Source organism: Pogonomyrmex barbatus, unplaced genomic scaffold (genome assembly GCF_055798465.1).
Source record: "Pogonomyrmex barbatus isolate J1 unplaced genomic scaffold, ASM5579846v1 scaffold1, whole genome shotgun sequence".
NCBI classification, from domain to species: domain Eukaryota; kingdom Metazoa; phylum Arthropoda; class Insecta; order Hymenoptera; family Formicidae; genus Pogonomyrmex; species Pogonomyrmex barbatus.
In genome coordinates this window covers 12933758-12961392 of record NW_028297098.1, presented here as the reverse complement: position 1 = coordinate 12961392, position 27635 = coordinate 12933758, and the positions used below count along the sequence as shown (strand labels likewise).

Sequence of the window (27635 nt, the reverse complement as noted above, 5' to 3'; positions counted from 1 at the left end):
ATGTCTTTCGACACACGAGAGATATTTCGCCGCGTCTGATGATTACTTTGATCCAGAAACTTTGTTACCTGTCATGTCCTCTCGTCGTAATTCCCCATTAACCGACAATTTAAGATTGCGTCGGTATATTTGGATATTTTTCTAGATAAGCTGTTAAAAATTCAGGTTTTGTTCGCTTAAGCACCACTGTCCGCGGCGCCGAGGCCGTCTTTTGTATGACGCGGCGCGATGTCGACTTACAAATTGGAATACAACGGAGCCGGAGTTAGGAGAATCGTTTCACGCTTCGCGGGGGCGCCAAGTGGAAGGCAAACACCGATAAAAAATGCATGAATAAAGCACTAATGGAGCCTCCATGGAAGAGAAATAAACCTCAAACAGTCCTCGCTTCCTAAAGGTGATGACGGGCGAGCGATCGGATGTCCTTTTCTCTCATTCCCTCATTCCCACAGCCCCCGCGGATGATTTTAAAGTCAAGTGACAAAAATTTACATGAGAAAGATCATTCGCAAAGGTCGTCTAACTAATCGTTATTAATACTGACGTTTCGTTATTCTGTTTTCGAAGAAAACTCCTAAGGGCACCACATCTGCCTGATGACTCAGAGAAAATGTTATTACCTGATGATTGACAACGAGGAAGAATCACGCAACGTAATAGCATCGTACATAAACTATCGATCTTGTCTGCGTAAAGCGAGTGTGATCGGGCCGCTTATCACGACGGCTAGCATTTCGCGTGAATCATCTGTCGACGTTTTAACGACGTGCAGTAGCCAGTTTGTCATACGGACCGGGATACGGTGACACGCATTAAAGCAATAACAGACGTTACTGCGTGCGCCGTTCACAGATAAATCGATCGATGTATCGAAAATTATCATCGTATTTCGTAAAATATTACACAACTTATTTATCACCGAAATCATGTATATACGCGTTCAATAAGATTAAATGCACAACGTAAATTAAATTATTCTTTTTCATTTTTTTTTTTAAAAACCTGACGCAAACTTTTAGGCAAAATTTAAACAAGAAGACTGCCGACCTCATCGTCTCAAAGATCTTCGACTGCAGCTTTTTCTAGGATTTATCACGCTTCACCACCTTGCATCGAGATGAGGAAGCGAGAAATTTGACGATCACGATAACGTGTCACGTTCAATTGTCGCTTTAATTAATATGAAACCAAATGTGACCGTGATCAACCGATTGATTAGTCCTGTGATGATATCCCCTGTAAACGCTATGAAGTTTCATAGGATGATTCACCAGCGAATCGAATTGCTTCAAGGACGGTCGTCTTTATCATTTGACCAGAGTTGCGTTTTATCATCGGCGATATTACCACTGTGATATTTAAAAATATCCCCTTAAGACAAAGCCCCAGAATTGAATTACCATTAACTTAAAGAGACGCAGTTTAATTTATAATGATACATTTTCTTCACAAAAATGTATTATTATAAATTATTATAAATATTTAACTGCGGTTATGATACTTTTATTTAAATATTGAAACAAATATTTTTTGAAAATATCTACTGCATAATTAAAACATAAATGCTTAAAGGCGCAAATAAATGAAGACTTTGTTTTTTAATAATCGTCATGTGACTTAAATTCTAATTTCATCCACAATGCATCGCTATTCATAATTCTGCACAAATATAAAGAATTTATCTATCTATTCACGGAAGAATTTTACAAATGTTTAAATTTGACTATAAAGCTACACTTCATTTATTTGCATCTTCGTTTATCACTGAAAAGAAAAGAACGCATTTTCACCTGTGTCATAAGACGATCGGCGCCGGTGCCTTCCTCGTCCTTAAAGACGATGTCCGTGTTGTAATTGGGTACCAAATCTCGGAACTTGGCGTCATACCTAGACACCGCTCCCTCGCTAAGTCCGCTCGCTGGCAAGGTGTTCTCGCTGACATTCGGCACATGTTGTTTGAAGACCAGAGGGGTGAGCTTTCTCAGATTCGGCCGTCGGCCGGCGCCTCTGCCAGGTCCACACGCCAGAGCAAAGCCACTGTTGTCGAGCACGGGCAGCAAGAAGCTGAAGATTAACAGGAGAATCTGGAAGAGTGAGATGCCTATGCGACTCCCAGTGGCACAGTGGTGGGTCGCCTGGAGGCCGCGGCGACGATGATGATGGTGCACCATAATCGCGTGCCTCTGCCTCGAGGTCGACCTTGCGCGGTCACTGCTCTCGTCGTCTCCAGAACGGCTGGCAGAACGACGACGATAACGACGACGACAACGACGACGGCAGCAACGGCGGCGGCAGCAGCGATGACGAGGGTGGTGACAATCCGCTTGACGTTCTGCTACCGATTCTTCTTCTCCGCCTCTTGCCACTGACCTCACTCACGGTTAACCATAACCAGGGCATCACACACCCCCCCGTGCACGCACTCTCACCACCGATGTGATCCCCGTAGTTGCGTCGATAATCACCGACCACGACCGACCAACCGATGATGATTCACCGGGAGAATCCGAGTAGGATATACGAACGATCAGTCGACCGATCAGTCAGAATCGACGCGAGGCTACAATCTCCCGAGAGATTGGAAAAAGGTTCTTTCTCTCCCTTTTATGGATACCGAAATACGGACACCACGTTGTGATATTTTCAAAGATCGTGGGGTACCAAATCGAAGGTTTTGCGAGGACGAGAACGTCTCTCTACATCCTAAACGCCGTTGGGAATTCAATCGGCGAATTATTTTAAGCGTCGGATATCTTCGACTGGTCGACGCTCTCTCTCTTTCTCTCTCTCTCTCTACCTATACCACCGGGCCCTTTAAATTCTCGCCGGCACGCGCCAACACTCCCGCTTTTCCGGAGCGAAGAACCCTCTGCGATCGTTTTCGTCGGAGAGGAGGTACGTGCGAGTCGACTCACTTGACTGAACTCGGACGAACGACGTCCGGAAGCTAGCGCACGTTTTCCGGACGAGTCGGTGGTGGGAAATGCAGGATGGGTTTCGGTGGGTACTCCTGCGTTGTTTCTTTGGCCTGACCAGGTCCAGGGGGTACCCCTCTTCCTGCCCCCACCCCGCGGCAAACGACCGGCGAGACCACTGCCGCCGGCTGCTGCTAGCTGCTGGTCCCCGTGAGGCTTTCGTGGCCTCCAAAGGTGGTGGTGGATGATCTCGCCCCTCCACCTAGGGCCTCCTGGTACGCGTGACTGACGTCACGAGGCCCGCTGTACCTCTATTGGCTGGGGCGGGGCGTTCACCAGGTAAACGAAGACAGGTGCACGTGACGGGTGGGAGAAAGAAAGAGAGAAAGGGAAAGAGTTGGACAGTGCGGGAAAGGAGAAGAGAAAGAAAGATAGAGAATGAAAGAAAAGAAGAGAAAGAGGGTAATCTCCTAGCTTTCTTCTTCTTCGGCTAGACACGATCGGTCTCTCGTTCTCTTCTACTCTTCTTCTCGGTCTCTCTCTCTCTCTCTCTCTCTCTCTCTCTCTCTCTTCACTCTCTCGCGAATCGTTTCTTCGTTATTCATCATCCATCCATTTCTTCTTTTTTGACTATCTTTCTCTCTTCGACGTTTCTCGTCTGCCCCACTACTGCCGATCGAACTGCACTTCTTCGTTGTGCCGTCTTACCTCGTTACTCCGTTCTTCTCTTCATCGAAGTGCGTCGCTTTCTTTCCGCCTGTCACACTCTCTCCTTAGGTTCGATTTAAGCCCTCCACTGTGTAAGATCTTCCAACACTACGCCACATACGGGACTCATTGTAGATTCTCAATGATTTTCCACCCCTGGGGACACGCCTCAACACCCCCGTGATAAAAGTAACGCGCGAGGTGTGCGAGGCTCGCGAGGACGACCTTGACGTATACTCGAAGCGCCGCAGGATTCTGTTCTTCGTCCACTTCTTCTTCTTCTTCTTTAGTTTATCCCTTTTTAGCTATCCCGCTCTTCCCATCTCTTTTTCTTCCATTAGTACTCGTGGCTCACTTCAACATAGTTTTGCAATTCCCTCTCGCATCACGCGAGATTTTTGCGAAGAGACGTCAAAACTGGCATTTAAACACAGCGTCGCTCTCAACGATCATCGTATCAATATATCATATATTTGTACGCGTGCAAACGACAATTAGCAAGTGTCACTTACAGACGGTATCGCTTTCTTTCCGATGTTGTTGTTAATTGATAAACGCGCGTATCGGTTGGCGCAGGCGGTTTATTATCTTTTTGAGCACTTTGATGTGCCGTGAGAGATAAATCCGCGAGAAAAATCCGTAAACAAGTCGTTTCCGATTACGAGCGCGCGCACGTTTCGCGATCATTGATCATTGATCATTGATCACGTTCGGACTGTTTGCGAGAAACGCGATTGATGTTTACATGTCGTCGGAGAATCGATTATCCCAGCCAAGTACCGTTGATCGCCATTATAAGCGGCGGAGTAAAATAACGAGTAACGGCGAGTAAAATGTACGAGGCCGGGCACGTCTACACGGCGACTGATACGAAAGTCCGAGTCTACTTCACGGAGGGTGGAGAAGAAGCGGAGAAGGGGAGTACAGCAAAGAGTTGGGTTTACTGATAATAAACATCTTTCCCGAATACACAGACGAACGATCATTGGCCCGTCCGAATTTACACAACGTCGTGCTGAAACGTGCCTGCGGCATTCTGGCAATAACCTACAACCGCGTAGAAAAGGAAAGCTCCTCACTCTGTATGGGAAGTGATATTTTCCAATTCTCGACAGTAATCGTAATAAACATTCCGCTTATTCACTTGTTAGAAATGAATGAAATGAATGGAAAGTGGAAATAACGTCAGTCGATATATAATGTTAATATACATGAATTTTGTTTAATATAACGACGCAATAAATTATCAAGAATAACTGTTTCAATCAAAAGAAAAGGAAAATATTTCTTTATTTATCCAATCATAATCCAGTAACTTACAAATTACAGCCGATTACTTTAATCAAACACTTGTTACCACTTGTCAATATAGGCATTAACATTGAAAACAAGTGCTCCATAGCGTGAGCACATCTCAAATATATGAAAAAAAAAAAAGTTAAGTAAAAACCATTATTAATTAATTAAAGAATTAAGATAGATTAATTAAAAAGACTGAGACATATTTCTAGACATGTTGAAAAAAAGATTATTAGGCAGAACTTAATTACCTTGTTGTAAAAATGTTGTAAAATTGAAAATGTTCTTCTTACTGTGAGAGCGAGAAACATTACGCCAAATTGTTTTGCGGTTCCCCCGACGGGGGATCGAAATTTTGGCGGGTTTGGCGAAAGGTGCCGCGAACCCGATTTTCCGAATGATCTGAATTTTCTTCATCCCCGGCGCACACCCGGAAAACACAAATGGCCGAATTACGAGCCGTATGCCGTCGCCCTACGCGGAAAGGGGGAGAATTACGGCCCAATGAAAATATAAAATGTCGCTCGTTAACGGAGCCAATGCCAGAAATCGCTGAAACTTGCCTGCAATAAAAGGTAACGAGTATTCGCGGGCTGTAAACATCCGTGGAACGCTACTCCGGAACATTTCATAATCCTGTTACGAGGCACTTTGACTTTCGTGGCCAGTACGCGACGTGTACGCGCTTGTACGTGTGGTGCGCGCGCGGAGATTGGAAATAAAATTCTGCTATCGAGGTGCAAGTAACGGCGCGGCGTTGCCGTGCCGTGTAAGATCGTTGAAATCGTGAGAAAATATAAAAGGAGAGGAGAATATTATATGTCTCGTGGTCCTGCACGGAGCGCGATTAGGATTCCTTCTGTCGCGTTAGACCGTCCTCTCGTGACACTCGACTCCGGCTGAGTTGTAAGGCCGACGAAAATAGCGCGCTATCGATCGGCTTCATCGCATCAAAATGGTCTATCTATTATATCTAACAGTCTCTCGATCGCGTACGATTCTTATCGGGTTCTTACGAGCACGAGATATTCGACACGTCTTAATATTTGTTTAACGTTCTGTTTATACTCCATATCGTAGCAAGAGAGCTTTTTCTATTCACGTTTTCAAATTCATAATTACCACCGGATGAATAATGATGTTTTAAAGAAAGAAGACTTACCTCTGAATCGAAAGAGTGGATTAAAGAATGCGTAAGTGAAAGAAGTGTTAACTTTCTCTAGGATGTTCCATACATCAAAGTTATCTTTGATTTGTCAAAAGTTAAAGGTACACCAATTCTCCGATAATCTATTTTTCGCTATTCTTTCTTTGTTGAATCGCAAAATGCGGTCTGGTGCGGCTCGAAAGTTTTTCTTCGTCCCGCAAATTTCTATCAGCGAGACGAACGGTTCACGATGCGTCGCGAACGTATGAGCTCAGCTGTCTCTTTTTCGAGGTAACACGATATCCTGAAGGAACCTAATGTCGAGCAAGCGGAGGTAACACCGGCCGAACGACGGTAGGTCCGAGTAGGCCTTTCGTGTAATGGACGGCTCAAATATTTATCATCGGCCGCGTAATTTAAGGTGCGTTTAGCAAACGGAAGACGACGCGAGGAAAAACAAACAGGACAGGGGCGGTGTGGCATAGTCGGCGAGAAGGAGAGAACGAAGCAGCGGCGAACGAGGAGGAGAGCAGGCGGTGGCGATGGCGGAGGCGGAGGCGGGGGAGGAGGTGGGTGAGCAGGGATGCTGAGGGGGGTCGAGCAACGATAAGCGGGAGCGAGAGGGCGCCGAGGGCGAGAGAGGCGGAAAGAGTAGCTCAAAGGGGCCGCCGCGGGGTCCAGAGGGCCTTGTGAGAAGGCGCAAACCCCAATAATAGCACCAGAATTTATATACCTGCACGAACTCGGTGGAGAACGGTCCCGCGGTTGGAAGGGTCCGCCGACCCAGGGACGGCTCATTGGACAATACCAGCAACGCTCCCGGACAATACTTTCGACGATGTCCGTTTCGGTCTCGGCATCCGGTAACTTAGAATGTCAAGCAAGGCGTAACTGCTGGACGATGCGCTTGCAAATTTGATAGTCGGAGAGGATTTATGATTTTTCTGAAAAGAACGGAGATCGGATTTGAAAAGGTAGATATATTATCGATGAAAGTGCTCGGTCCGCGCGCGATTTACGCGCTTCGCGTAATCGTAAGGCAACTCCGCGCGGAACGACGCGTGCAATTTCGATTTTAGGTGCGTGCGTCTTTTAAAGGCGAGCGGCCCTGGATTTCGCCGTCGTCTCTAGCATCCTTTATTGTATAGAGAAGGAAGAGCTGAGGAACGGAGCGAGGGAGAGAGTAGAGGCAGCGGTTCGTGGCAGCCTGGAGAACGAACCATCCATCACGGACGGCTCAAAGCCGTATCTTCTGGTGACCGGTGCCCGTCGGTACTGGATGCCGTAGCGTGGCCAAATATTGTGAAAGGTCCAGAAAAGGTAAGAACGTGAAATAAATTTGCTGCGCCGATGTGAGAGGGAAGGCAGGAGAGTAGAGGACAGAAGAGAGAGAGAGAGAAAGAGAGAGAGAGAGAAGCAGTAGAAAAAAGCGAGAACACTGGTCTCCCTCCCTTCTGGTCAGCTCGAAAGGTTGCGTCTTGTACTTGTGCGTGTCGAGATGGAGAGAGGAAGAAGGCTCTTTAACCACTGTCGGCTCTTTGAACTCTGCCGATCTCTCTTGCTCTGCCTTTCTTTATCTTTCTCTCTTTCTCTTTCTCTTCTTCTCTCTCATCTTTTCGTGCCGCCTTTGCTCATTTTCCTTCTCTTTTCGTTCTTTGTCTCTTTCGCCTTCAATATTTGCTTCGTGTTTATACACTCGAATTCCCGTAGACGAAGAAATATCATTTACATTTCACACGTGAAAATATCATATATTGTTCTAGCAAATTATTATCCCGTTCTCATATATTCGATTCAGGTACCTCCCTCGTGTTTTTCATTGAAAAAAACACGCGTCAGGTTTTTGCATAAATCGCCTTTCTGACGTACGTTCGCCGACGATCGATTCAGAAGGGAAACCTGTATCCTTCGCGGATGATGGCTCTCGTCGAATAATTGAATCTTCACAGTGCGTTATAACGTGAAGCGGAGCAGCGCTTTTTACACGCACGGACGTTTTTTTTCGGATGTGGAACTCTAATTCGATATCTATAACCTCATATGTTCTTCGTTGTAACTTCACAGTACAGGACGCCGACTATTTTGTCGCAGGAATAGCGAAATTGTAGAGGGACACATTGATGGCGCGAAGCGAGGAGCAAATTGTCACCGGATATCAGTTTTGACATCCGGTATCGTGGTGATCCCAAAGTCTGGCTCTTGAAGGAAACACGATCTTACATCCTCGAAGCCGCTATCCTCCCTCGGCGTTCCGTGCTGACGCTTGTTAACGCAGCAGCACCTTGACCGCGCTCTCAGCCCATAATTTTCTCCGCGAACGTCACGGATCTCTTCTCTCTGGTGGATTAATAATCTAGAGTAGTCTCTCTCTCTCTCTCCCCTCTCTTTTTTCTCTTTTTCTCTTTCGTGCAAGGAGCGAAAAAACGATACGACGAGCAGCACTAGGATGAGAGACCGGTAGAAGAACAGACGAGAGAAAAAGGTGGTTGAAAAGAAAGAAAGCTGGACGGTACGGGAGACGAAGAAAGAAGAAAACGTGGAAGGGTACACAGCGATCGTAGCTCGTAAGTTAGCACGTGGTCGAGTCAAGCCGTGCGAAGGAAACCGAGAAGCGGGAAAGGAGAAGTGGAACGAGTCAAGCGGGCTTACTACCTCATCTCGCTTCTTCAACCACTGACGTAGATGGAATTCTAAGTAGCCCTCGTGTCGACGCGCTCTCAGGGAGTCTCGTCGTAGACGTTATCGACTGATTGCGATAAATCACAACAAGTAACCGGAGAGAAGATTGGAATAATGTAAGATACAGATCTCTCCGTTGCTCCTTTCAAATTACATTTCACATATCATCGGCTTTATCTATATTCTTATAAACCTTTGTCTTTCGCCGTTGATCTTTCAACTCTCGACGAAATCTATCGATCAGATTTCTTTGCGCCCATCGTTTTACATTTTTCATAATTTATAAGTTATAAAAAACGATCGATACATATATAGATCTACCGATCGTAATAGATTTCATAGATAGTTGCCGCGATGTTCTCCACGTCCCTCGATACTCGCGCCACTGTCAGCATCTCCCGCTCTCTTCTCTCTTCTTCGGAACCACCTCATCTTCGCAGCCCGGGCCGAGGTAAGAGACGGCACGGACGATGAAGGTAACAGGCTGAACGGAGAAGGCGGAGAGGAAGCGAGAGAAAGAGAGAGAAAGAGTGGCGCGCACGTAGCCGTCTCAGGGAGCGAGCATCAAGAAGAGTAGTGAACAGAAGGGACGAGCGGAATGGAGTAAGGGGTAGAGACGGGAAGAGAGAGTAGAGGCCCAAGGGACCACACAGGACGCGGCACGCGCGCGCTCTACCGGGTGGGCCAGCACACGTCGGCTTCGGGCATTCTCGCGCTACCTCGGCCGAGCTCGTGCGTCCTCGGTCGGGCCCCGTGGTCGGATTGCGCCGAGGCCACACAGATCGCGCACGCGCGAACACTTCCTGGGTGGCATTCGCCTGCCGGCCGGCAGGCCGAGCATAAGGTACTTCTCTCCGTTCCACCGTGGGCCGTACAACCTGTTAGTATCGTGCCGTCCACGCATTATGCCTCTCATTCTCCTCGTCTTTCACAGCGCGTCCACCGCCGGGCCCTTTCCTACTCTCTCTGTTTCTTCTCACCTTCCTCTTCTCGTAACATCGGCGGAGCCCCTCTCCGTCTCAGTTCTACCGGCATCACGAACTTCTAATAAGATTCCAATTTGTCAATTAGGGGGAGGACGGGCCCCTGACGCGCATCTCCCGCTACCTCGACGCCGGGCATTTCTCTTCTGCTCCGTTCTTTTCTCTTTCTCTCTCTCTCTCTCTCTCTCTCTCTCTCTCTCTCTCTCTCTCTCTCTCTCCCCCTCTCTTCCCCTCTCTCCACATTGGCACCTAGCTGCATTAGCCAATGTTGCAATGCACGTCGCTTTACACAGCTGTCGCGTGAACGGTTCGATCTTTTTACCTTTACGTACAATCATGCGTATCATTGTCTAGCCTTAGCTGGTAGAAAACTCGTTTCCGTAATGATATTAATATACCGAATATGCATGCCTGCAGATTTCATATCCGACGCGAAAATGACTGAGAGTTAACAGCCAAATATACTGCAATTTACTCGCGCGAGCGATCATTACGACATGCATCACGCATTCTTATGTACTCGTTAGACATAATGAGATGTAACGAGTTTCGACGCTCCGGGAAGTCCAAAGGTTCTCACGACGTAAGCCACCCGCCGCGACTCGTCGTCTCGTCGATATCGCGCCGTAGCCTCTCCGGCATCGGTTCCTTAACACGTTGGGCATCAGACTCGAGAACGCTTATACGCGGCGCGTTCATATGCTGAATTATAAATAATTCCACAGCCTGAATTGTAAGACGCATTAATGAGACAGCGAGAATATCCGAAAACAAAATTCGTTCTTATTAAATGTGCATAAATTTATAAATTTCTCGACGGCCGATGCTGTCGGACAGCAATAGATACATTTGCCATCGATTCATCGACTAATCATATTAGCTTACAAATTTTTGACATTATTGTGATCTCAAATGCCCATCAATAATATTTTGACGCGAGTTATTCTTATGACGCATCTCAAAGGTTCATCAGCGTTTTAGTTTTCTCTCTTTTTTTTTTTGTCTTTTTCTTAGATGCTGCCGAACTAGAAATGTAGCTGATGCCCACGTGGGTCAGTCCTCGCGCGTATGTGGGTCCTGGCGACGTGGGGCCTCTCTTGGCCTGCGGGCGGACTATAAAGTTTCATTTCTGCTGGGCGAATGTCTTCGAATTAGCAATAAAGCAGCGATTCTCTCCCCCTTCGCAACGGACAACGAGGCCGCGCCGCGGCGTTGGCCCCTTCTCGTTTTTTGTTTACTCACCAACGAACTGGTTTTGCGGTATACACCGTCCGTTCTCCTCTTCGTCTCTTCGTCGCCCTCCTCCACGCCATTCTCTCCCGCCGTCTCAGGGAAGCTATTTCGGGGTACGCAAATACACCCGGCGCATATACGAGGGTTGCCGACGAACGACTACGGCGGGTGGCATGTGTAATATCATTGGCAAAAGTCATGGCGCGAAATCCTCGGAGATTTGTCTTTCTGTATCATTGTTCGCGATATTCTTAAAAAACAAAAATATGTCGATAATAATTTTATTCTCGCCTGAGATTAAAAGCGCCTTTGGACGTTATTCAAGGGTTCATGATTGCGCGTTATTCCTCCATACGATTCCTCAAGCGCAGTCGATTCTCTCTCTCTCCTCTCTCTCTCTCTCTCTCTCTCTCTCTCTCTCACTCTCACTCTTTCTTTTCCGATTGAAGGTTCTACCAAGATCCATATCGTACGGTATTACGAAGAGGAGGCCTCTCGGGCTCCTCAACTTTTCAAATGATAATTGTACCCGTGGGTATAACGTACGCGAGGCAAATCGAATTAACGCGGACGTAATTCATACCGAGTATATCGTCCGAGACAAGAACCTCCTCGGGATGGCCGGAGGGAATATCGCGGCAGAACCCTTTGAAAGCGCACGTGCACCGTCCATCCATGCGTTGTTTCACGTGTGCCCCGTCGATGCGGCTCGGGTGTGCGCACGCATATCACGCGTCCGTATGCTTCATGCCTCTGCGCATTATATGCTATATATGATCTAGATCCGTGCGCGCAGAGACAAAGGAATGCTTCCTTCTCCCTCTCCCTCCTTCTCTTTCTTCCCCTCCTCTCTTTCTCTCTCTTTCTCTTCCTCTCTCCGGAACCTCTAGCGTCCTTCCACCGATCCTCCTTGGTACCCTGACCGAAGAGGGTACAAGGAGCTGCGAAGGACGGCGCGAGGAGCGGGATACCGTCGGGAAGGGCCGCGAGACGGGGATGAGAGGGGGGAGAGGCGCGCGGGAAGAAAGAAGAATAAGAGGAGCGAGAACCAAAGGAGGAATAGGCCATTCCACTTATACGCTGCTCGGATTCAATTAACTCTCCACCTTCTTCCCTCCTTTTTCTTCTCATCTCGCAAGCCGGCATGCCTGGCTGCTCCCTCTCGTCCCCTCCCCTCCTCCTCCTGTCTTATACAGGGTGTTCCTCGGGACGTCTGTACGTCATCACTTAGCGTCTCGATCGGAGACTTTGATTTTGGAATAAGTGGTGGTTCCCAGGGCCCCCATGCGGATTATATTCGCGGCCGCGCGGGGAAAGTTCCTCCGAGCGTTCGCGGCGCGATTCGACGTTCCGCCAATTTGCGACGGGGTATTGAATTTCCGCGGTATCGGTTACGGTACCCGGTTCGCGGCCGGGTGATCAGGTGCGTGCGTGTCATCGTCGGCGATAACGTCGCGCGCGATTATCGTTCGCCGCGTCGTAATTGCCGCGCGTGCGCGCGCGCGCGCGCGGTCGGAAGAGTCGCGACGCGCCGGCTCTTACGACACTGGTAATAATAATGAGTGGCGCTTTATTGCCGTCGTATATGGACGGGAACCTGTCGCGTGCGTGCGTGCGTGCGTGCGTGCGTGCGCGCGCGCGTTAAATGACCGCGCGACGAGATAAAAACATTGTTACCAGAAATTGAAAACGTATCCACGCCGCTCGCAGTCGCGCGCGCTCTCTCGCTCGATCGCGCAGAAAAGACACCCAGACAGATATACGGAAGTATTTCTCTCGAAATTTTTCTCGCGATCGACGCTCCGACGTCGACACGACGATGATCGGTTGACGATATTTTACATCGCTTCGCATTAACAAAATGATTTCTTGATGAAATCGAGAAATTATCGTCGACGTTGAAGAAGACTGAGATTGGAGAGTGTCGTAAAAACCCTCCTATGAGAGTCAAACGGGATTCGCGTTGGCATTATCGTGCATTTCATTAACTCATACTACATTTTTACGTGAGGAATCCGCGCGAGGAGAATGAGAGGACCCTCCTCGTCGCGCCGCGTCCTGGCTACAGGACAATCCTTTTATCGCAAACGACGCGACGCAAATAGAGTTTGATTGTCGGTAATGATTCGACGCCTCGTGAACGTGCCATTATCTCCTCTTGACTCTCGTTCGTTCGACTGGGAAGCAGTTGCCCGAGACCTTGTGCGGATTCGCCCTAAGGGCCGATTCACAGGGCCCGCGGCAGGTTTCCCCGTCTCGGTGTCCCTATACCAAATCGCGTCCGTACCGTGAATAAAAATTTTGTAATGTGAAAACGAAAAAAATATTAGCTATCGAATCGAGCGAGCGAAATCAATACTGGTCGTACTTTGTTGTGCCACGTCGCGAGAAATCTTCCGTCATTGGATTACAGTCGAGATCATTGTTATCGGATTTGCCTTCGCCAAGCGTTTCTCCAAGGGGCGGCTTTCTTTATCGCGTCCGCGCGGGTTATCGATATTGGCAGCGTGGTAATCGGATTACGCTGAGTTGCATTATTACGATGATAACCGTGCCATATGATGCAGCAATTGTTCGCGTGAAACTAAACAAAAGCTGAAAGACAAGTGCGAAAGCTCATTGCGTCATCTCTTATTGCTATAAATGGACCTCTATCGTGTCATTGTTTTCTAATTTCAACAGAATTATATTGATGCGTACGCGTTTAAAATTAAACGACGTAGTCTCGTTTATCGCTTAGTCATTACTACTAATATACCTAGTATTATTTAATTGTTTAGCACTTTTGAAATTTTCAGAGATTTTAGAGAATACATTTTAATGATATTAATTTTGATAAATATTTTCTAATTTTTACAAATATTTAACTTATATTTGGAGAACAATTAAGAATGTTCCTTTGATTCAAATTAAAATTTTATAGATTTTTAGAATTAAATGCCATTGCGTCAAATATCACGGAAACAATATATCGCTAATCTAAATCGTCTCGCGAAAATGAGATTGACTTTCGTAAATCGGCACGTAATTGAAAATGCTCCTGTTTCGCGCGCACATGAAAATCACTTGCGCTCTGGATTTGCCATTTTCCGCTAATTCGACTTGAGGTTATAATCCGAATTGAATTTACCTTTGTACGCGGAACGGCGCGCGAAAGCGGATTTTAATTAATTTGAACGTCGAGATCTCTCGGGAGAAATCCTAGAGCTCGCGAGTCCGCCGAGGTGCACCGTTAGCTTCGGGGTAGTATGAGAAATCACACTCGCTTCCAAACGATTTATAAATTCGGTAACTCGCTGTGTGTCGTAGCAACGCGCCTCGGTAGAAGCCTCCACGATCTTGTCACACGTCGGGGAGATGAGAACGGTGCCTTAAGGCCCGCAACCTCTCCTCGAGACGAGATCTTTCTCCTCTCTCTCTCTCTCTCTTTGGTTTCCCACGAGAACCACCGCCGCCGCCGCCTTCTGGAATGTCGCTCTCCCCCTCTCCTTCTGCAGCTCTCCTCCACACCATCCTTCTCCTCCTTCTCTTCCTCCTCCTCCTTCTTCTCTTCCTTCTCCTCCTCTCCTCCTTTTCCTCCTCCTCCTCCACCTCCACCTCCTCCTCCTTCTCCACCTCCTCCTCCTCCTCCTCTTCCTCCTCCTCCTCCTCCTCCTCTTCCTCCTCCTCCTCCTCCTCCTCCTCCTCCTCCTCCTCCTCCTCCTCCTCCTCCTCCTCCTCCTCCTCTTCCTCCTCCTCCTCCTCTTCCTCCTCCTCCTCCTCCTCCTCCTCCTCCTCCTCCTCCTCCTCCTCTACTATCGTCTCTCAGCTACAACCACCGGTCTTCCCCTTGCTCCACCGTTCCTTGTGCAACAGAATCTTTTCTCGCTCTATCACACTGACGCAACCCCGCTAGCTCTCTCTTCCCCTCACCTTTCGCCCTCCACCCACCTTCTCTTTTCCTTCGCTCGTTCTTCGGATTCAATGGGGTGAATCTCGCGGCGTATGCTGCACCTCTCGGCTCTCGGCGCGATTCACGACGGGGATCCGACGTTGCGCTGGTTAGAGGTGGTTAGAAATAGAATCGCATCGTGCGTGTTGACAGAATGCAAATCGTTCTCGATGGTTTGGACCGACATTCCTCTGCTTTCGACGTGGCTTCCCCCCCTTCTTCCTTTGTCCTTTGAGCAAGGGTGCATCGCATATCTTAATGACGACTCCTGAAGACAGCGGGGATAGGGAGGTATTGTTTCACAATCGAGGATGTGCGCTCGCTAGCTCCCTCCTCTATTTTCTCTGCGCATTCAACGACAGAGAGAGAGAGAGAGAGAGAGAGAGAGAGAGAGAGAGAGAGAGAGAGAGAGAGAGAGAGATACAAATACATTTGATTAGTAGATCGCAGACGCGGTTCTATGAGAAGCGAAAATAGATTACAACGCTTTATGGCGACCTTAAATGCCACGACTGCGATTACGCGTTTCCCATTTCTGCGGTTTACACGATGTGCGAAAAGGAAATTCCATTCAACACGCGCGTGCGACGCGATGATTTACGAGTCGGTTTCTCTGCAACGTCCACCGTCCATTCCATTGATAGGAAAATATTTATAAAATTATATGAACTTTTATATAAAATTTATAATTATGTGAATACTTAAGAAAATGCATTAGAAACAATAATTTTTTTTATAAAATATTGATAACTATGCAATATTAATCTCAGCATTATTATTCCGACAAAACAATAACGATCGAATCACTTTAGCGCGAATTCATTGTGGAATTTCTCGTCAAGTATTTATGATGCTAATCTTGTGTAAAATATTTTTTCACATCCGCGAATGCGACCAACTCTAACTTCTTGCATAGCCACAATCTTCAGATCGATGACCACAGGTCGTTGCGAAATACGTCTTTTTTTTTTTTTTTTTTTTTTTTTCGAAGCGCGAACGGACAGATATACGCGAGGTCAAAAGAGTTTCGCGAAATGTCATCTCAGATTTGCGGAATATCTTAGATTTTCACGCTCATTCCACCCTCTCCCTCGTCTCCCTCGACGTGACGGTGAATTTATCGGTAGATTTATCGATCCATAAACGTACAATGAAATATTCCGCGGCAGCCTGAGAGAGAGAGAGAGAGAGAGAGAGAGAGAGAGAGAGAGAGAGAGGGCTTGAACGTTCGACGCTTCGCTAATCAGATTGTTTCATAATGCGGCAAACCGCTTATCCTCTTGCACAACGCGATTCATCTGTTTGCTCGACGTTTGCACGAGCATGGGCCTTGCGTGCGAGAACGTTCCGCCACAATCGCCAACAGGTCGCGATATATATAATTGCCGTTTAATAGGGCGAAAAAATACGAGCCCGGTTACTTTGCCCGGCTATTGTGTTACCGTTCTTTGGTAAACTCCGATCCGGCCTCCTGTTACATGTCTGGCTAAAAATAATGATGGTTTACACTTTGCTACCTATGTTTGCACCACATATCCATAATTGCCCGTACGTGATTTTGTCAAAGTGCGCGCCGATCTCGTGCACAACGGGTGGCTCGTTCGCCGAGGACTCTGGCTTTCGCTCTGCTTCACGGAGACACGTTAAAGAATTGTGACGAAGAATTGTGGCGAAAAAGGTCAAATTAATCACTGCACAAAAATATATTTAATTAATCGAGATAACATTATATTTGTACATAATCGTATACACGTTAAGCATTATAATGTAACATAGTTGTAGGTAGATGTATCATGTAAGTAATATAGATACGCGAAATAGATATAGATGTTGACATTTTTGGAATCCTACATCTTAATAATTAATTTTTATACACTGTGCTTTTAGGCTGTTGAATTCTTTCAAATTACTATTTGGTGTAAAAAGCTAGGAGCGCATTATTAAAAAATGATATACAATCTGATCTTGAATTGAACATCTTATAATAAATTTATTGCAAAAGCAGTTAGCCTAGAGAACTCGAACCCTTCTATATTTTATGAGACGGACCTCTCATCAATTCAACAAATGCTATATTATTTTTCTCTGAGAGATTAAGATTAAAAAAAAATAAATGATAAAAACCGCCGCAGATGCCGCGGCGGCGTACGAGCCCGGTGCGTAAAAAAATCCCGCGCGAAAAGGGAGGGTACCGACTGGAAATTGTGTCACCCGATGTGCACCGTGTTGTCGCTCCAGCCAGCCCAGACGTAACACGAGACTGACCATGCCGAGGCGGCCACTTGCCTAGTGTACATACCATCTCTACCAACACCGATTTGAGAGTACCATAACATCGTGGCCACCATCATCACCAGCTCGGGCCGCGTGAAACACGAGGGACGCGCGAGCAAGAGAGAAATGCTAGATGCCCGGCAGGAGTCTGCCCCTCTCCCTCCCCCCTTTCCCTTTTGCCATCTCTGCCTCTCGATCCTGCCCTCGTCCTCATCCTTCACGGGCTGTGTGACGGCAACGGTGTGACTGACACATTGCCCGCGCTTATCGATGACCGTGACACTAATGACGGTGCCACCTAAATCTGCCGAAGAGAGTTTGCGCGCAGTGAGAAGTTTCGACTCCTCGGTGCATCTTTCGAAAATGTATTGCACTTGATGTATTTTGAGAATATGTTAAGATATTAGAAGATAACTTAAGATATTAGAAGACAGATCGAAACTGATGAGCGCCAGATCTTTAAAATAATATCATTTAGCTATTATTGTACTGATAAAGATCAACTTACTATTTAATTACATTCTCGAATTAAGCAAATTGCAGAGAATTGTTTTATATATATATATATATATATATATATATATATATATTTTTCATATCGCTTGAATTTTTTTAATCCTTTCAAATATCGGTGATATAATGTATGTTATATGATAATATACTATAGAATATCTAAGATACCTCCTTCTAAGAAATATGTGAAATATTTAATAACTTAATCAAACATTTATATTTATTTATACACATGTTAAATATCAAAGTTCATTTAAAAATATGAATAATTTTAAGAACTTGCAAATTTTTCAGTCTATATATAGCAATAAGTCAGATTGAAACGAGAAATACTACTGGCGCAATCTTTTGTAAGTTATAAGAACCTGTTTCACTCCTCAATGATATCGATATAGGAAAATTATAACTTATAATTCAATTAAAATATACATAATATATAAAAATAATATTAAATATATAAAAATAAATAATTTAATTAAAGGAAATGTAAAATATTATATATATATATATATATATGTATAAAATCCTTCCACAATTGTCTGATGAATTTAAAAATAATGTACACGTTATCTTATTTTTTAATATTCTGTGCGCATTAGAGTTCAAATTATGAAACATTTCACGCACTATATATAAACCGCATAATGGATGTTTTCGAAATGTAACGAAAGTTAATTTTAAAGTGGGGTTATCGATTCCATCGACATCCGGAAGACGAATAGACATTGTTTATAAGACAGCAAACGCTGGCATTGTGCCAATGCAACGGAACGATTAATCGCATGAACCATGAAAGCTTTGATCCAACATTCTATTAATAAAATACTTTTCCAAAATTTATAATCCTCGCGAAACTTTGCACGTGCATTTACGTGAGACTAAATAAGTGACTTTGAAAGACTTTGAAACTTTTGGCCGGTATGAATAATTTCGAAAGCGACTTTCATTCTTTTTTACTTAGAAAACATTTTTTATTAAAGATTTTCCATAAAATCAATTCTAACAGAATTAATTTCTTGAAAAATTAAATATTTATTTTATTCATAAAATTATTAATTCATGTTTTGACAGCAGCATTCTCCGTTGTAAATGGAAATACATTATTTTTAGTTATAATGATGTGTATGAGAAAAGTTCAAGTTAGAAAATGTTATGTAAAAGAAACAAAAAGAATAAAAGAGGCGTTTAGAGGCGTTTATGCAAACCACGTTAAGTAAATCACCAAATCATTATTCAATTAAGTGATACTTGTAACACCGTTTCGATATTTAATTCAGTAAATCTATAGTTTCGCATTATTAAACATACGAAGGTATACTTACCTCTAAGTTAGTTCTTCGTTCTTTTGTCCTTGAGTGAACTAAACGGTTAAAGAAATTATAAAAAAAAAAGAATATTAAAAAGATTCTTTCTCTATTTTTGTCTCACATATCATATAAGATGAAAATTACAATAATTACAAGAGCCTGTCGTTTTTTTTCGAGGGTATTATCATAAAACTCAAGTACGGCATTTGTTTTTATATAAAGTGTACAATTTTTACGCCGTTGTGCACTTACCACGAGACAATGTTTCAATTCGATACAGCGATTTAATTTGCATTTACTGACGATTAATTGACGCATTTACTGACATTTATATTAAACCATACAAGTTAGTCCATTCGATAATTCGTTTCGAGCTTAGCGAACTTATATATATATATATATATAAAAACTAAAACACAACCGTCCACATGGTGGAAATCTACAGCAAGTCTGTGCTTTGCGATTTATAAAAATGTTAACGAGAGGTTGAAACTTTCAGTGACGCGGAAGCGGACGCGCGGCAGTGCGTCCCGAACATATAGTCGTTGTAATGTCTCTACGTCTTCTTCCTGATTTTCTTTGTAGTCTTTGCAGGGGAATCTTTCTTTTTCGTCGCTTTCTCGGTCTTCTTCGCGTACTTGTCGATTAACGAATCGAAGAAGCTTGCCGACTGGTCGGCGCGAGCCCTGTTGCGATTCTGTATCGACAGCGCGAGATTGTTCGCGGCTCCGTTTTCCTCGTTCTCGATCTTCAGCATCTGCTCGAGGCGCTCAGCTTCCGCCGCCTCTTTGGCCCACTGTAATCAGAGAAGGCAATCGGGCCAATTAAACATGAGAAGTCGATGGCTGTTTACTCTCCGACTGGAGAGTGCAGGCTTAGTCGGCTTTAGACTTAAATTGATAATTCGATCCAGACTCGTCGCGGAAGGAGTAGATTTTTAAGAGGAGATAACGGCCGCGCGAGCGGCCGTACACAAGCGCGCTCCCTGTTAACGAGATTGATTACGGGGCCCCGCTCGTTAAGAGCGAGAATCTACGCAGCATCTACGCGTTACGTATTTCTATTTCCGAGACGCGCGCTCGCCACGCAATTCGCCGACGAGAGAGTATCATCGAATTCGCGCTCGAGTGGCGTGAAGGGCTTCCGTCTTTCTTTATCTTGGGGAAAATGGCACGGTTCGATTTTCAAGGGGGTCGTCGATTTTTATCGACGGCCGAGGCGGCGGGATTCATCCTATGTCATTCACACATAGTAAAACTCGATGCAAGAATGTAATGTCGGTGTGACGGCCGCGGATCGGCACCCGCGCGGCACTTTCGAAGCTTCCGCGCGCGCGGGCTGGATTTTCTTTTTCGGCAGCGCGAGGCTACCTAAGCGGGAGGGCTACATAAGCGTCGATGACGCTTCATCATATCGCGCGTGACCTACTCCATAATCCGCCGCTGAGGAAATTCCGTTATTTATAATTTCTGGCAAGTAACGTCTAACTGGCTGCCTAATGGTGCGCTGGTGCGTTGCACAACGTGCACCGCACCGCGCGGCGGATTCTGACTGTACCTGAGACGACGGACGGATTCGTCAGCAGTTAAAAGAGTTTACGTTACGTTATTTCGTTCTGAAGTGAATCGACGTCGCGGAACTTTGTAACGAGCCGAGATCTCCTGTTGATCCCCGAGCAAAACCTACTCGACCGTCCGTCCGTCTGTCCTCGTGCCAAAACGCGGAAGCGCAAATAACGCGTGCGATAAAAGTGCGCAGTTTGAGCAAACAATTTTTTGCCTCGCCATCGCGAGCGTTTCGTTTTTTTTCTTTTTTTTTTTTCTCCCGACATCAATCGCGGGATGGACGGAACTGTTACACTGGGAACGGATGAGGAAAAGCATTGTTTTGCTTGGTGTAAGTACGGTCTTTTGAGACAGAACGTCGCACGTGGGCCGTGCCAAATATTTCCGAGGCCATCAGCACTTACACGTATCCCGACCGAGTTGAAGGCGGAAACTTTTCTTTCCGCGACCTTGCGACCCCGCGACCCCGCGACTGAAGTCTATATTGATCGGAATATCGCGTCACGTTTCCCGGCCCAAGGAAATCGCGTTAAATAATTGACAGCTAGTCGAAGTACAGATGGCGCGAAGTCATATTTAACACGATCGTGTCATCGGTATGGAATCCCACGGAAAATCGACTGAGCGTATCTCAAGTTCGCCTCGCGGATCGACCTCATCGTGGGGATGAGGCTCTCGGAAAAACATGTGTCTCGGAAAATGGAGATAAACGAGATCGCTTCTTCTCGTTATAATTCGGGACGTTTTATTAACGCCTTGTTGTAAGGCCACCCTGATGACCTCTACGAGAGCGAGAGGGCTGTCTCCGTCTCTCTCGCTCTTCCGAAGATCCTGAAGCAAAAACCTTTGCTATTTGAGAGATTTGTGCCCATGAGGACTTTTAATCAGCTTGACATTAGCTTACAAAATATTAAAATTTGAGGCAATTTCATCAAGAGGCACTTTCCATAAAATTTGTATGGAATCCTTTTATCGTCGCGTTTCCACATTCCGCGGCCTTTTGGCGGTCGGTTTTCTCTCTGCCGCTCTGCCCCTCATCTGACGCGACCGACCTCGGCGGAATCTCCGTGAAGATGCACCTGTTGCACGAAGAATGAGGGAAGCTGTCGCGCGAACTTGACTCCGAACAGTGGCGCCTTTGAGCGTATATTTAACACGCTCGTACCGAGCCCCGAACGAGTCGGCGTTGCAAGGTCATTACGTAACGCGCGCCTGCACGATTGGACGATGACACTTGTTAATTATTTCATTAACACGCAGCGACCGAGTCACTTAATTGCAATTAAAATCGCGGTATACACTCAACTATATTGGCTTTTCTACTTGGCAAACGTTTCAAAATGTTACGACATACCATCGGGTATCCGAGCGATTCCGAGAATCCACGTTCGTTCGATCGCGAGATGAAAGATTCGCCAAGTTTAGAAGTTGATAAACATCGGCAATATTCCCCGTCTTTTCTTATTAAATTCACCTTCAACGAGTTCGCGCTCATTATATGTTATAAATAAAAGAATGCAGAATGTGGAAACGCGACGATAAAAGAATTCCATACAAATTTTATGGAAAATGGCTCTTGATCAAATTACTTCAAATTTTAATATTTTGTAGCTGATGTCAAGCTGATTAAAAGTCCTCATGGGCACAAATCTCCAAATAGCTTGGTTTTGACTTCAGGATTTTCGGAAGAGTTCCATACTTCATGAAAAAGTACAGAAAAATTGAAATTAATCTTTTTTATTACATTCGTGTAATGTACACTTGCGGATGCACATCGATACACAAAAAAGATTTATTTCCTTTTTATATTCTTAGAATTATCCAGAATGAACAATGTAATATCAATGTAATAAGTACACGTAATTATCCATTCTTAGAATTATCCGGAACGAACGATGTACTGCCTCATTCTTGCTCGCTTTTCTCTCATCATTAGACGTTGTAACTTTAGTTTGCGTTCGTATTACACATTGAACACAAAGTAAAATATTTTCAATTTTTGGAAACTCTAACATGCTTCTTAGAATTAGAAAATAAAATAAAGCTTTTTTTTTTCAAGATATTTTATATCGTAATATTTTTTCGGAAAATTGAACAATTTAATACTTTTTTCGTGATATTATGTCCAATATATTTTTCCGTGATACATATAATATATATTCATATTATACAATATTCATAATTAATAAAATTAATAAAAAAAGATTTATTTTAATTATTTTTTCGTATAAGATGATCTTCCTGGAGAAGATCCTGGAGCAAAAACATTTGGAGGTTTGTGCCCGAGGGGACGTTTAATTAATTTAACATAAACTACAAAATATTAAAATTTGAAGTAATTTGATCAAGAGCCATTTTCCATAAGATTTGCGCAAAGTTCTTTGGAAAAGGATTTTTACATCTACGCAATACCTACGCGTCAGGTTTAGCTGGTTCTGCCATATCTGGAGAACGAACCCAGAGAAGAAAGTTTCACAAGCCTCTCCAACATCTCTCGCCAATATTTGCGTCTGGTTAATAATCCTATGAAGCGTCTTTATATATATATATATATATATATATATATATATTTTTTTTTTTATGGGGAAATGCTCGATAGCTATGAGGAAGAGTTACAACGCTAAATATATAAATGCGCGCTCGAGAAGGTCCAAGTCACAACACCGGGTGTTCGGATGCGATTCCTTAGATCGACGAGACGTCAGCTCGGTTCTCCCCTACGTGGTTTTATTCCGCGTGATCCGTCCGGCCGATTCGGATGATAAGGCGCGCTCGAGATTAAAACTCCATGACGACGTGCCCGAGGACGGCGACGACGATGAGCGCCGCTAGGCCGACGACCGGTTGGGTTTTCAATGCCGAATTTTTGGGACATTCGGTAGATGGTTTCTGCGTCATCTCTACCGGGCGCACGCCGGGGATCGTCTCGTTGGCTTGATATCTCTGCAATGGTGTGTGCACCGTGACCGACGAGTCGTAATGCGTGCGATAGAACTCGTCCGTTCCCGACGAGTGCATCAGTACCGGTGGCGAGGGTCTGATGCGATGCATGGCGGGACCTGGGGATGTCGTCGGGACCTGGGCCTGCGACCGATCGGTGGCGACAGAGAGATCGTCGTCGTCGTCGTTGTCCTTCCTCATCGACGATTCTTCGACGATCAGTTCGCGTGGATCGTGCCCGTAATACGGCGTTTTTCGCGGATCCGGCGTGTACGTTCGTCGGTCGTTCTCTTCCGCGGGACGACGAGACTGCTCGTGGCGTTCCAAGTTCTGCGTCCTGTACGGATCGTCCGTGGACCAACCCCCGAGAGCAATCATGCCCGAATCGTCAGATGAGTGCGTCATTTGAATGGATCCGTGCGACATTATTCTTTCCGGACTATCGGTCGTGTACAACGGAAACGTTATGGTGATACTCTGCGGTCTTCCGGATTCTCCTCTCGCTTCGTCCTCCGAGGACACTCGTCCTCTCGATTCCACTTGCGGTCTCTCTGACGTGGGATACGCATAGATCGTAGTTTCGTAGGTCGAAATGTGCGGCGGATACGTGCGTTCCGTTTGCGATGGCCTGTCGGTTCCTGCCATTCTGATGTCCTCCCACGACGGTGTTGACGTCACGGGTGGTGCTCGCGGTCTTTCCGGCATCGGTCGCCAATACGGCGTCGTTTCGTACATCGTTGGTGAATACGGCAACATCTCTTCCAGTCTGACTTTAGATAATCTCGATCTGTCCTTGACATCCAAGGGCGTCTCCGGTGTCGTATACCAAGGGGGCGGCGTTTCGTACATCGTTGGCGGATACGTCAAGATCTGTTCCGGTCTGACGTGAGGACGTGGTTCCGACATCCTGATATCTTCCAAGGGCGGTACTTGCGGCGCCTCCGTTGGGTGCGGCATTACCTGGTGCGACGACGGTTCCGACGGTGCGTACGAGGGTCTCGTGTCCGTAACTGGATATACGGGCTCGACTCGTGGCACGGGCAATCTCTCCGTTTGCTTCGGTGTCGTCGGTCGCGGGGTCGTAGTCGGCGGTCTTCTATGACGTGAACGATGTTCCGCCGAATAGTCCGAATGAAACGGTCTCTCTCTCGACCCGTAAAATTCTTCCGATTCCCCCGAAGATGGTCTCCCAGGGGGATGCAAGTTCTCGTCGTATATCGGCCGGGTTTTGCTTTTCTCTTCCGGGACTGGTGGAACGTGAACGTCGATCATGTCACTGGCGAGTCTTCGCCACTCGGGATCTTGCTCGAAAACAACGCCTTGATTCTCGAGAAACTGGCTGACGGCGTACGGACAGATAAACTCGGAATTCTCGCCGAGGAATATACGCTTCAGTTCCGTCAGATGTGTCATTTCGTCGAGGTTCAGACATCGCAGATGATTTCCCGAGATCCTAAGGTCCACGAGACTAGGTAGATTTCTATAGACACTGTCTTCGATATCGCGTATATTGTTGTAGTTGAGATCGAGATATGTCAAAGAGTCTAGACCCTCGAACCAGGACCCTTTGACCTCGGTCAGGCGATTGTTGTTCAAGCTGAGTTGCTGAAGATCGACGAGATGTCGAAAGGCGTCCGCATCGATGTCTGAGATCTCGCAATACGAGCAGCTCAACACCCAGAGATTCCTACCGAATTTCGAGAACGTATCGGCGGTTATTCTGCGAAGCGGCATCCTGACGATCCGCAGTTTTTCAGTCGTCTCGGGCACAGTGGTCAAATCGACGGGGTGGCCACCCTCGCAAAAATATTCCAACATGTTGACGTTCTCTATCTTCCTGCACGACGCCGCGGCATCGCCCGCAAACGCGATTAGCAGGGCAAATAATGTTAAAATCGCGGCACTATCCATCTTTCACGTCGGCGTGTTCAAAGAGGATTAATGCAAGGGCAGAATAATGCAATTTGCTTTAATTAATGACAACAATAATCGTCGTGAGAAGAAGAGTCTTCTATTGTATTCATTTCGACAATTAAACGTAATGGAGCGTGACGGTCATTGCGGGAAAAATTTTTCGTTCGTTCGTGCTTTGCGATTAACGGCAAACGGTCGAACTAATTGTAACGCGGACTGAAGCAGTTCTCACATTCGTAGGTTACTTATTTACTAGACCTTCCCCTCCTAGTGGGGCTCCTATTTCTCCTACTACCTTCCACCCGTCAAGCTGTACAGTCTATCGGTAAAAATAGAGAAGCTTGAAAATAGAGCGGCGGGGCGTTAAAAGACTGTTGAAGTGACATTTAGCAATGATGTGCTAAAGTGATTTAAAATTCGCGCTACAATTCCGCGCTACAATGCGGTCGATCACGGTCAGAGATCGATACGCGAGTATTATGTGAACGCGAAAGAAGTTTCGCGACCGATGAGAAAACGATGCTTTGCAGTAATTTTCTTATGTCACAATTCATTTTTTTTTTTTTTTTAACGGATCTTTGCAAATTTTTTGAGATGCTTTGAAAAATTCATTTATACAAAATCATATTAAAAATAGCTATATTTAAGATACGTTGAAATGAATGAGAAAATGAGACTTTCTGAGTATCAAAATAATGATAAAAGGAGACATTGCTAGACATTTGATAAAAATATAACATAAAATTTAGAATGTCATAATTTTGAGATAATATATATATATTTTAAAAAAATTAACTCCTGTTACATTGGTATCTGAGATTGAGATATAAAATGTTTCATAGTAGCAGACAGAATCTTGCTTAAATTTGCAATGTAATGTTTATTTATCTGTTTTTTTCAATAATAAAGCTATTAAATTTTATGTTTTTTAACTGAAAATAAAGATCTAAATTCTCATTAATAAAAAAATTGTTTAAAAGTTCTGCAATTTAAAAATTTTGATTCAAAAAGTCAATTCTTCATAGAGATACTAATATTTAGTCTTTTGTCTTCTGTTGCAATTTTAAAAATATTTTTATACTGTTTTCAACATATTTTTAAGGTATAAATTGAAAATATACTATTTAGTATCATACCTTTCTTTTCCTGCGCTGCTTTTTCTTATCATTTTCATTAGTAAAAGCTGTATATTCCGGAACTTCACCTTTTTCTATTAAACTTTCAATTATAGCATGCAGTCTAGGTTCTTCATCACAATTTGTAAACGGAACAGCTTCCAGAATATAATCCATATCTCCTTTACCTAAAATGAAAAAAATAAATATATTGATAAATAATATCATAATACTAAAATACAAATCATACCATAATACTAAAATATCCTACATGGAGAATATTTTTATGTTAAAAATTTAAATTTAATTCAGACCAAACATTAAAAAATCAAATCAATTTTTTTTAGATATATTAATTTATATAAAAAAATGGCAGAAAATAATCTATAAATGAAAAGATATTTCTGAAATCATATAAAGACTTACTATCTATGTAAGCCCTTTTAAGATCCTTAATTTCTGTTTCCGATCCCTTGTAATTCTTCTCATAATTGTTGATATCTTGCACAGTGATTTCCTTAAACAAGGATCGCCAATAATCCGCCCAGTTCCGCATTATCACCTCTTCGCTTTCCTCATCGTATTGACCGGATTCATCATAGATTTTGCGCTTTTCGCGGTCGCTGAGGATGGAATGTATTCTACCGAGAACCTTGAATTTTTCTGTCGCTTCCGCCTTGATGTTCTCCTCAACCCTATCCGGATGCACAAGCAATGATAGCTTGTGGTAAGCCTTCTTAACTGATAATAGAAATAACGATTATCATTGTTATAGAAAAAAAAAAAGGAGCTCGAGAGTCAAAATACACAGTGAGGTTAGGACGCTACATGGTCGATGTCACCAGGTCGCTCACCTTGCTTGTCGTTCGCGGTCTTCGGTATCTTCAGCACGTCGTAAAAGTTGCGGGCGCCGAAGTATTGCTCGCACAGATCCAGTAAACTCGCCATACCGGGAAATTTTTCGAGTTTCCACTAAAAATTTTCAATCCGCGGACCAAAGATATAAATAAGTGAGATAAAGAAAGACGCGCGTGGTCAACTTTCCGCTCGCCGCATTTTAGCGGGTTTATACACAAACAATTCAAATCAGGCCGCCGAGGACGACATCTATG

General features: G+C 44.9%; 3 protein-coding genes across 3 annotated transcripts in view; all 3 read right to left on the bottom strand.

The window, feature by feature from the left end:
* Positions 1 to 6611, bottom strand: part of hh (hedgehog signaling protein) — a 41407-nt gene extending 34796 nt beyond the window's left edge. The window contains exon 1 of the mRNA XM_011632102.3: positions 1791 to 6611. Coding sequence (XP_011630404.2) covers positions 1791 to 2171 — 381 coding nt within the window. The 5' untranslated portion in view covers positions 2172 to 6611. The remainder of the gene's footprint in view (positions 1 to 1790) is intronic.
* Positions 6612 to 19076: 12465 nt separating this feature from the next.
* LOC105422639 (dnaJ homolog subfamily C member 9) lies at positions 19077 to 27611 on the bottom strand. The gene is made up of 4 exons (XM_011632104.3): positions 27378 to 27611; positions 26950 to 27264; positions 26545 to 26711; positions 19077 to 19785 (listed from the first exon to the last, which is right to left on the bottom strand). Exons 1-4 carry the CDS (start codon positions 27469 to 27471, stop codon positions 19546 to 19548), a joined length of 816 nt encoding a protein of 271 aa, XP_011630406.1. The 5' UTR covers positions 27472 to 27611; the 3' UTR covers positions 19077 to 19545.
* Positions 19549 to 25887, bottom strand: LOC105422638 (uncharacterized). The gene is made up of 2 exons (XM_011632103.3): positions 22971 to 25887; positions 19549 to 19785 (listed from the first exon to the last, which is right to left on the bottom strand). The coding sequence occupies exon 1, from the start codon at positions 25403 to 25405 to the stop codon at positions 23333 to 23335; it is 2073 nt and encodes a 690-aa protein (XP_011630405.2). The 5' UTR covers positions 25406 to 25887; the 3' UTR covers positions 19549 to 19785; positions 22971 to 23332.
* Positions 27612 to 27635: the final 24 nt, after the last annotated feature.

Excerpts from the sequence above, each read along its gene's own strand:
- LOC105422638 (XM_011632103.3), bottom strand. The coding sequence starts at position 25,405 with ATGGATAGTGCCGCGATTTTAACATTATTTGCCCTGCTAATCGCGTTT.
- LOC105422639 (XM_011632104.3), bottom strand. The coding sequence starts at position 27,471 with ATGGCGAGTTTACTGGATCTGTGCGAGCAATACTTCGGCGCCCGCAAC. Across the intron at positions 26,712-26,949 it reads TAAAAGGGCTTACATAGATA|GTAAAGGAGATATGGATTAT; the intron begins GTAAGTCTTTAT and ends TTTTCATTTTAG. Across the intron at positions 19,786-26,544 it reads AGCAGCGCAGGAAAAGAAAG|TGGGCCAAAGAGGCGGCGGA; the intron begins GTATGATACTAA and ends CTCTGATTACAG.